We start from the raw sequence: 10,406 nt of genomic DNA on the forward strand, positions 1-10,406 counted from the left end.
CCCCACTATGGACTCTTTTTTCCTCATTAATAATAATTTTTCTTCACTATAACTGGAAATGGAAGCCGGACTAAAATGTCAGGAAGCTGAGTTTGACCCTGAACTGACTACAGTGTTTCCTGAACTGTGAAACATTTTCGTTCATTCTCTGATGTTTTTAGTTATTTTCTCACTCGGAGTCTCTTGGATCAGTTCAGTTGCTGCCTGATTCCAGCTCTGCCTGTTTGTTGAAGCACAAAGTCCAAAACATGAAACAAAAATCTAGAATTTTGAATTTTAATGATGCTGAACCGAGCAGGCAGCTTGTTCCCTTCTCTATTCTACAGCGTTTATTTACGTTTTTATTCTGTTTATTTAATTTTGGACTCTCTGGCCTCCAGTACCTGAGAGGAGGTTTGATAGTTTCACTGATTCGGCTTAAATCTGCTGCGTCATTATTTCACCGTTCGACCTTCAGACGACAACAGACAGAATCAGTGACCCAGAAAAAAACGCAGAGGAAACGAGAAGGAAAAACTCCAGGCTGCTGCTGCCGGAGATTCATGAATATTTCCTGAAGCTGCTCATAAATCAGAGCTGAGTGGTTATATAACCAGAGCACAGAGACGGGTGGAGACAGCAGAGAGACGGGTGGAGACAGCAGAGGGACGGGTGGAGACAGCAGAGGGACGGGTGGAGACAGCAGAGAGACTGGTGGAGACAGCAGAGACATGGGTAGAGACAGCAGAGGGACGGGTGGAGACAGCAGAGAGACTAGTGGACACAGCAGAGAGACGGGTGGAGACAGCAGAGGGATGGGTGGAGACAGCAGACGGACGGGTGGAGACAGCAGAGACATGGGTGGACACAGCAGAGACATGGGTGGAGACAGCAGAGAGACTGGTGGACACAGAGGAGAGAGACAGGTGGAGACAGAGGAGAGACGGGTGGAGACAGAGGAGAGACGGGTGGAGAGAGCAGAGAGACGGGTGGACACAGAGGAGAGACAGGTGGAGACAGCAGAGAGACGGGTGGAGACAGATGGGTGGAAACAGAGCAGAGAGATGGGTGGACACAGAGGAGAGACAGGTGGAGACAGCAGAGAGACTGGTGGACACAGAGGAGAGAGACAGGTGGAGACAGCAGAGAGACGGGTGGAGACAGATGGGTGGAAACAGAGCAGAGAGACGGGTGGCGACAGAGCTTAGAGCCTCCAGAGCTGTTGATGGAGACGGAGGTGCAGCGGATTCGTTGAGCAGCGCTGCACGGTGGAGGACAGATGATTCAGATTAATGTTTCTGTTTGTGTGGGAGCGTTTGTTTTCTTCACCTCAGACTGAATTCCTGAGTGTGAAACCAAAGTTACCCCCTCATATCCCCTCTTACCCCCCCAGTGTTTCCCCTCTAAGGCTCCTCATTCGCTGCCAGAACACACATGACCAACACGTGCTCACATGTTGGTCATGTGTGTTCAGGAGAACACGCCCACTGTGTTGGATGTAAGCAGAGGAGCCAGGCTGTTCCTGTCCTCCCCCACAGCAGGGGGAGGTTTGTGTTGGGAACAGCTGCTGATAACAGCGTGGGAATCTGCACGGAGACACTTCAGACTAAAACTACCTCCTCCTTCTAGAGCTGTAGTCCCTCTGTCTGTCCTCCTAGACCTGTAGTCCCTCTGTCTGTCCTCCTAGACCTGTAGTCCCTCTGTCTGTCCTAGACCTGTAGTCCTTCTGTCTGTCCTAGAGCTGTAGTCCCCCTGTCTGTCCTTCTAGCGCCGCCTTCAGCTTTAAAATCTGACCGAACATTCTATAAACATCTCCTTCCATCAGCCTCAGCTGTAAACACTAATTAGCGAGTATTACCATAATAACACTGAGATGCTTGTTAAGCATTAGCACGCTTGCATTGCTATTGTGAGCTTGTTAGCATGCTCATGTTAGCATTTTAGCTTAGAGCCAAACCTCAAAGAACAGCTAGCATGGGTGTGATGTAACTGTTTGGCTGTTGTTGGTAGTTTTACATATATTAGAATGCTAACCGGTTCAACAAAGATGAACATGACACTTGATAAATATTAGCAAGTTAGCATGCAATTGTTAGCATTTTAGCTGAAAGACAAACCTCAGAGAGCTGCTAGCATGGGTGTGGTCTAGCTATTTGTCTGTTGTTGGTATTTGCATAAATATTAGCACACTAACGGGATAAACAAAGAAGAACATGACACTTGTTAAATGTCAACATGTTAGCATGCTGATGTTAGCATTTTAGCTAATAGTTAAACCTTACAGAATTATCAGAATGGCTGTAGATGCTTTTTATCTGATGGTTTTTATTTTCTTTAACAAATATTAGCACGCTAACATGTTCAACAAAGATGAACATGATAAACATGGCACTTGTTAAGTGTCAGCATGCATGTTAGCATTTTACCTCAAAGCTAAACCTCAGCTGCTAGCATAAGTGCAGACATGAACTGACAATTAGGCCATAAATTATTTATTTGATCTTAACCATTCTCATATTAGCATTATGTGCGAGCTTGTTAGCATTTAGCTTAAACTCAGAGAGCTGGCAGCATTACTCTGGCAAAGACGGTTAGCTTTCCAGCAATCTCAAAGAGCTTCTAGCATGGCTGTAGATAAACTATTTTTCTGACGTTGGCATTTTTACAAATGTCAGCAAGTTAACAGGCTAAGCTAAAATGTTAACATTACAATGTACTTGTTAAATGTCAACTGGTTAGCAATGTTTGGAAACATGCTAGTTTGTGCATGTTAGCATTTATTGCAACACTAGACTTCAGTTGATAATTCATATGTTTACTTGACGTTTCTACAGATGTTAGCATGCTAACAGGCTAAACTAAAGTGGTTACCATAGTAAACCGTCTATATTTGGCTTGTTAGCATTTTAGTGAAAGTAATTCATGAGCTTGACTCTGCTTAAAACTGCGATAAAAATATATAGTAATAATAACATTAACACTTCATTTATGTATTTTTGTCTAATATAAAAAGAGCCACTGGGCTTCGTCTGCACACAACAAAGGAGCTTGAAAGCGTCATTTAGCTATTTTCATTTCACCTTACAGATCGTTTATCTATAAATGACTATTTCTTTGTCCGTCTGTGAACTTTTCAGGGGATTTGATATCGGGAACCATTTCTGTGAGTGGATGTATGACTACAACTGTGACGAGTTTCCCTTCTTTAAAGTGGACGCCCAGAATTACCCGTCCAAAGCCCAGCAGGTGAGGAAACGTCGTCTGATCTCTGAGGTTTTCTAAACAGACGTCTGACCAGTGTTTGGTTTCTGATCTGCAGCTTCACTTCATTGAGAATTACCTGCGTGAGTCCGACCCAGGATTCTACAACCTGAGCCCCGACGACCAGGTGAAGGTGAAGGAGGAGCTTTATGTGGAGGTGAACAGGTGAGTCCAGGTGGAACCGGCTCAGGATCACACACAGGAATGCTTTTAGAAAGTATTATACTACATATACAGTACAGTACTGGGGTATAGTACATATATAGTATAATAACACAAAAAGAAACAAAAATGACACAAAGGGATGAAGGAGTTGATTAAACCTCCATTCAGAGAACTTTAGTAATCAGATTACTGGAGTGACTGGTTTCAGAACTAGAAAGCTTAAAGAACCGTGTTTTCTCTTCTAGGTTCTCTCTGGCGTCTCACTTCTTCTGGGGTTTGTGGTCCATCATCCAGGCTCGACTGTCCACCATCAAGTTCGGATACTTGGTCAGTTTAAAGACAGTTCTACACTAAATAACAGACAGAGGAAGTTTCTGGTGATTTAAGAAGATATCTGATAAAATGGAACGAGTTCCATAGAGGAGAACCTGTAGAAAGTTCTAGAGTAGACCTACTCATACCTGAACAGTTGGTATGTCTACTCTAGAACTTTCTCCAGTTGTTGGTAGGTCTACTCTAGAACTTTCTCCAGTTGTCGGTAGGTCTACTCTAGAACTTTCTCCAGTTGTCAGTAGGTCTACTCTAGAACTTTCTCCAGTTGTGGGTAGGTCTACTCTAGAACTTTCTCCAGTTGTTGTTAGGTCTACTCTAGAACTTTCTTTATTATTATTATTATTATTATTATTATTATTATTTCTCCAGTTTCTCCAGTTGTCGGTAGGTCTACTCTAGAACTTTCTCCAGCTGTCGGTAGTTCTACTCTAGAACTTTCTCCAGTTGTCGGTAGGTCTACTCTAGAACTTTCTCCAGTTGTCGGTAGGTCTACTCTAGAACTTTCTCCAGTTGTCAGTAGGTCTGCTCTAGAACTTTCTGTCTTTAAGTTTAGTCTCACTTAGAACATTCCAGGTCCTTGAAGTCCATAGAGGTGGGTCCAGGTTTATCACTTTTAATGGACTTTTTCAGAACTTCATCAGTCCAGCAGATAGAACCATGACTTTTAGGAGGAGAAACATCTGAGTTCTGGTAGAAACTGACACCAGATCAGTTTTACATCCATCCAGGTGTCTCAGTCTGAACACTGAATCTGGTTTCTGATCAGAACCATTTTTTTTCTGTAATTTTATTCAGATCAATTTCAACCAATTTAAGACAATTTTCATTTCATTTTCAACTAATTTCCTGCAATTTTGGATCATTTTCGAGTCATTTTGCTCAAATCTTGAGTCATTTTCTATCATTTTTGAAGCATCGTGAACTAATTTTGTGTCGTTCTGTAAATCTTCAGTCAGTTTAGATCATTTTTGAGTCATTTTGGGTGAAATTTGACTCATTTTGGACAATTTTCTGGTCATTTTCAACAAATTTTATGTCAGCTTGGATCTTTTCTCATCATTTTGGATCATTTTTGTGTCTCTGAGACAATTTTTGAGTCATTTTAGACAAAATTTCAGGTCTTTTTGAACATTTTTGGAATAATTTTGCGTCATTTTAGAAAGTTATCATTTTTTGGACAAATTTTAATCATTTAGTTACAATTTAGTGTAATTTTGGACATCTTTTGTCATTTTGGACAGTTTTTGAATCATTTTTGAGAAATATTGGGACATTTTGAGCGAATTTTGTGTAATTTTAGCCAAGTTTCATGTAATTTGACTAAAGACATGAATAAAGTTGATCTGATCTTGTGTCTAATTGTGTGTTATTTCCTGCTCTGTCCTTGTCGTGCTGCAGGAATACGCTCAGGCTCGCTTCGACGCCTACTTCCAGCAGAAGAAGATCTGGGCGGTATAACGGAGCGACCCCATTGGACGGTTAATGACAGGTTCGGCCTGACGGGCCGATCAGATTCACGCTTTACTTCCTGCTTGCCTGTCGGGGGATCTGCTGCTGACTAAAACCCCGTGGCTCGGTGCTGAACGTCCGTCCCACAGTCCTGAAGGCCCAAACACTAGAAGTTCAACATCGATACTAACCTCCATCCAAACATAGAGCATTCACTGATGGAGACGGTGAGATTTAGGCCTTGGTGGTGTCTTTATAGAGAAGTGGAGGGTTTATAGAGTTAGAACAGATGGCTGTGATGGGTTTCTGTGCAGTTTACGCTTTTATATTGTCTGATTTCCTGCACAGTGTTGGCTGATAGTGGAGGGTTGAGCACCAAACTCAACTCTCCACTGGCAGCCAACATCACACAACTAGGCAGCATGAATGGACACCAAAACACCAGAAGAGTCTCCAAAATATTCATTAAAACAATAAGAAACTGAAGTTTTCTTGAATAAAGGCTGCCAGTGGAGGGTTTAGCAGCTAAGTTTGGACAAAATGTGCAACTTGGCAGCACAAAGCGTCGTCAAAACACCAGAAAAGTCTCCATATTATCCTTTAAAACAAGAAGAAACCACTGTCTGTTAAGTTTCCCTCAATAAATGCCAAATATCGTGCAGCTTGGCAGCATGAATTGAGGCCAAAACACCAGAAAAGTCTCCAAATTGTCCGTTAAAACAATAAGAAACTGCCGTCAATCATCTCAAATACGTAAAATGTGTTCCAAATGTCCCAAAATCACATAAAAATTGCTCAAAATAATGCAAAAATATTCTAAAACTAGTCAACAGTTGTCAAAATTTACACAGAAAGTTGTCAGTGATAACAAACTTGTGCAGCTTGGCAGCACAAAGTGACGCCAAAACACCAGAAAAGTCACCAAAATATCCATTAAACCAATAAGAAACTGCTGTCTGTTAAGTTTTCTGTAATAAATGCAGTTTCTTATTGTTTTAATGGATATTTTTGGAGACTTTTCTGGTGTTTTGGTGTTGCTTTGTGCCTCCAAGTCGCCTCATCGCTGCACCAGTAATCAGAGATAACAACGCCAGCGTCACATCAAAATTACTCCGATTATTTATTCAACCCTGCAAAATTACTAGAAAACACCAGAAATGTCACCAAAATATCTGTTAAAACAATAAAAAACTGCTGTCAGTCATCTCAAATATGCTAATTTTTTTCCAAATGGCCCAAAATCACTCAAAAATTGCTTGAAATGATGCAGAAATATTCCAAAAATATTCCAAAATATTCAAAAGTATTCAATAACTGTTCAGATTTACCCAGAAGTTGTCAATGACAATAAAATCTTGCAACAAAACACCAGAAATAATATCTTTGATGATTTATCTGACAAAAAATTTAAAAATATTCAGTTTGTCTAACATTATACCAAAATGTCCCCAGATGTTCCCGAACTAGAAATAAAAATCAGTTCAGAGCAGAACTCTTTGAATTTTCTCCTGCTGACTGTTGGTCTCAGCTGAGTGACGTCCGGCTCCACAGTTCCACCAACAAACAGAATTTTTGCATTTTTTACTAAATTTATTAAGAAAAAAGGATTCAAATTTGGTGAATTTTATTGAGATATGAAATAAATTTAAGCTCAGATTAGGGTCATTGTTACACGTCACAGGCGATTAGTTCAAGGACTGTGAGGAAGTCAGTTTTTCTAGTTTCCTGCTGATAAATGGTTGGTTTTGGGTTCAGAGGGTGAATTAATTATTTTTAATTATTTTACTGTTTAAGGTGTGTTTAGTAAAGATGTGAGAGCTGAATCCCTCCGTCTGATCAGAGTTCATGTTATTAACCGTCGTTCCTACCTCACCGCCTCGTTTTCATCGTTTTAATCCATTCATCACCTGCTGCTGAGAAAAACTTCACTCTGAAAATGTGAAAATAAATGAAAGATTACTGTTTGCTGACATTTAATCGTCTCTGGTGTCAGTTTAACACAAACCAGCTGTTAAAGTATTTTATGTAACAGAAACTGACTTCTGCTAAACCCGACGTGCTTTTCTTTCTCACAGCTAGAAACAAATCAGATTCCTTCTAGATTTTTAGCCGGCTAACGTAACTTTGCCAACGTTCAGCGACAGGTTTTATGGCTAACTAGGTAACTGAGCTAACATTACCAACAAAACATCACGTCCAGTCAACTCTTTCATGTTTCCAGCTAACGTGTTTCCTAGAAGAATCCTATATAAAGAGTTTTAACGAAGATCTTGACCGCTGCTTGACGTGCTAAAATGCTAAGGCAAACTAACTTTCTGATCCATGTATAAAACACAAAACCAAAACACAGTAACTACATATTGTTCCAAATCTATTTTTTAATATTTATCGGTCACCGCACTACTAGCTAGCTAAGGCTAATCTAAATGTGGTCACAGTTAGCCTCAGCTAAAGCTACTTTAGTGACTTTTTCATACTGTTTTCAGTAAGAGCAATTAATTTAGATTTTACAGCATCTTGGATGTTAAATTAGGATGAAGCTAATCATAAAGGACAAAAGTAATATGCAGACTCTAGCTAAAAGCTAACTAGCCTAGCCTAGCCTAGCTTAGATGTCCAATTGCAGACTACAGTAGTGATTTTATTGAGCAGTTATGTTTTTCTTTATGGGAAATAATCAAGGTTGTGCAACTTGTAAAGCTTCTCAATGTCTGTTTTTCTGTTCAAAAATACACAAACCGAATCACAGTGACTCCCGCTAGCTAAGGCTAGTCCAACTACAGTCAGCTAATTTTAGCTAAACATAATTTACTGACGTTTCCACGCTGTTTAAATGTTGACACTCCACCATCTTAGTAATTGGATAAATAAGGCTAAACCTACTAGTAATGGAGAGAGGTAACACGCAGAGTCATGCTAAAAGCTAACTAGCATAATTCAGATGTTTCCAGAAAACTTAAATAGCTACACTGATATCATGCTAAAATGCTAAATAGGTCAATATTTTTTTAAGGATTCTGTTTTACAACCCAAAACGTAGTGCCACATATTTGTAGTATAATTTTTATTATCAGTTTTTCTGTTTAAACATTGAAAAACAAAGTAAAAACCAAATCCCAGTGACTGTGCTCCAGCTAATTAAGGCTAAATATGGCTAGTCTGAGCAGGTCACAGTTGCTTCAGCTAAAACTAATTTGCAACATCTGCAACATCTTACTATGTTAATATTATACCTAATAAATATCACTAAAGCTAATGATAATGGAGAAGAGTAACGTGCTGAGTCATGCTAAAAGCTAACGACCATAATTTAGATGATACCAGAAAACCTGAATAGCTACATGAATGATATCATGCTAAAATGCTCAATAGGTAAAAAAAAATAAATAATAAATCAAGATTCTGTTTTACAAACCAAAACAAACTACTACATGTATCATACCTAATAAATATAGCTAAAGCTAATGATAATGGAGAAAAGTGACATGCTGAGTCATGCTAAAAGCTAACTAGCCTACTTTACATGTCCGATCACAGAGTTTAGGACTGATTTCGTCTGTTACATTTTCTCATTCCAGGTCATTAAATTAAGGTTTTACAGCGTTTAAAAATCCTTTTCTTACACCTTCACTGTTATTGTTAGCATTAAAAGGTGCTAACATTAGCATAAACCTGCTTCTGAACAGTGAATGAATAATACAAAGCTATTGTGCTAAGATTGTTTTTAATGTAGAGCCACAAGCTAATGGCGTTAGCCTCAGTTTGAAAGCAACACTTCTAGAACAGCTAATTAGCCCGACGTGCTAGTAAGTTGCTAAGCTATAACTGGGCAATAAACGGCTGCTGGGATTAGCAGGTTTAGCAAAAGTCAGTTGAAACTGTCACCATGACGACTAAACGCTACGAAACACAGAAACACTGATTTAGAGCCTTTATTTTAAAGCTACAAGCTGTAGAAACTGAGTTAGCATGTAGCTGTAGCCGTTAGCATGTGGCTGTAGCCGTTAGCACGTGGCTGTAGCTGTTAGCATGCTGCTACGAAACCAGCTGTGCCACGTCAACACTTTTTTCCTGTGAAGTTAAAGTGAATTTGTTCTGGATGTTTTCTGTGATTTTAAATGAAACCAAATGAAAATGTGACGTGAAGCTGAACTGAAACTAGCTGATGATGTTTGAATGTCGACTTTTAGGGCACTTTTATGGAACGATGGCATAAATTAAAGCTTTACACGTGTCTGAACTGTGACTGCAGGTGGTTAGAGTGTATTTTATTGTATGTTTCCTTTAAATGTGTAGTTTATTTTCTATATTATGGGATGTGACGGGATGAAGTGTGGAGGGAAATACTGGAGCATCTTTTACATCTCTACAGTCTTTTTTTTTTTCAAGTTTTACATTTTCTCCTGCCGAACCTGAATTTTTCTGTCCTTTTTCACATTTAATTTCCTTTCTAAATGACCTGATTTGTAATTAAAGAACATTCCATCTGTGTTTCTTCATTTTGAGTTTGATTTTGGACCAAAACGACGATAAATTTGGCTCTGACTGGTTCTTTAAAATAATCTAAATGAGAACAAACAGCCTCACTGATGCTTCTGTTCACTGTATGTAACATTCACTAATAAACATAAATATTAAATCTGAAGTAAAATGACTCATAACAGATATACTCACAGTTACAGAATGTATTAAATAATAATAACAGTGTGTTCAATAGTGAACTTGGCTGTAAATTTATTGCTTTGCACAAATAAAAGGTAAAAATGAGACGATGACTGGTGGTTTGATTTCTTTGAACACGTATTTATGAGATATATATATAAAATAGAGGTTATTTCCAGGATCAGATGCTACAGTTCTACCTACAATCTGTGAATATCTTCAGAGTTCCAGGTCCTTCAAGTCCACAGAGGAGAACGTCCCCTGGAGAAAGTTCTAGAGTGGACCTACTGTCCAGTTGTCTAGGTCCACTCCAGAACTTTCTCCAGGGGGATTTTGTCAGTTTGTCAGTTCAAGAAAATACCTACCTCTTGACGAAAGTTCTAGAGTAGACCTGCCGACTGTCCAGTTGTCATTCTCCTTTCCTGCTTTTAGTCTTTAGGTTTAGTCTCACTAAGAACATTCAGAACTGGAGAATTTCAGGTCCTTGAAGTAGATAGAAGGTTCTAGGGCATACCTACCCACAATTTTATAGTTGTGGGTAGGTATGCCCTAGAACT

The 10,406-nt window shown here is 39.3% G+C and overlaps 1 protein-coding gene across 1 annotated transcript in view; it reads left to right on the top strand.

Annotated features, from left to right (window-relative positions):
• chka (choline kinase alpha) overlaps positions 1-9,954 on the top strand; it is a 31,060-nt gene extending 21,106 nt beyond the window's left edge. Inside the window, exons 9-12 of the mRNA XM_023270925.3 lie at positions 3,117-3,225; positions 3,299-3,405; positions 3,651-3,732; positions 5,137-9,954. Of these exons, the coding sequence (XP_023126693.1) occupies positions 3,117-3,225; positions 3,299-3,405; positions 3,651-3,732; positions 5,137-5,196 (358 nt within the window). The 3' untranslated portion in view covers positions 5,197-9,954. The remainder of the gene's footprint in view (positions 1-3,116; positions 3,226-3,298; positions 3,406-3,650; positions 3,733-5,136) is intronic.
• Positions 9,955-10,406: the final 452 nt, after the last annotated feature.

This window comes from Amphiprion ocellaris, chromosome 3, assembly GCF_022539595.1.
Source record: "Amphiprion ocellaris isolate individual 3 ecotype Okinawa chromosome 3, ASM2253959v1, whole genome shotgun sequence".
Lineage (NCBI taxonomy): Eukaryota > Metazoa > Chordata > Actinopteri > Pomacentridae > Amphiprion > Amphiprion ocellaris.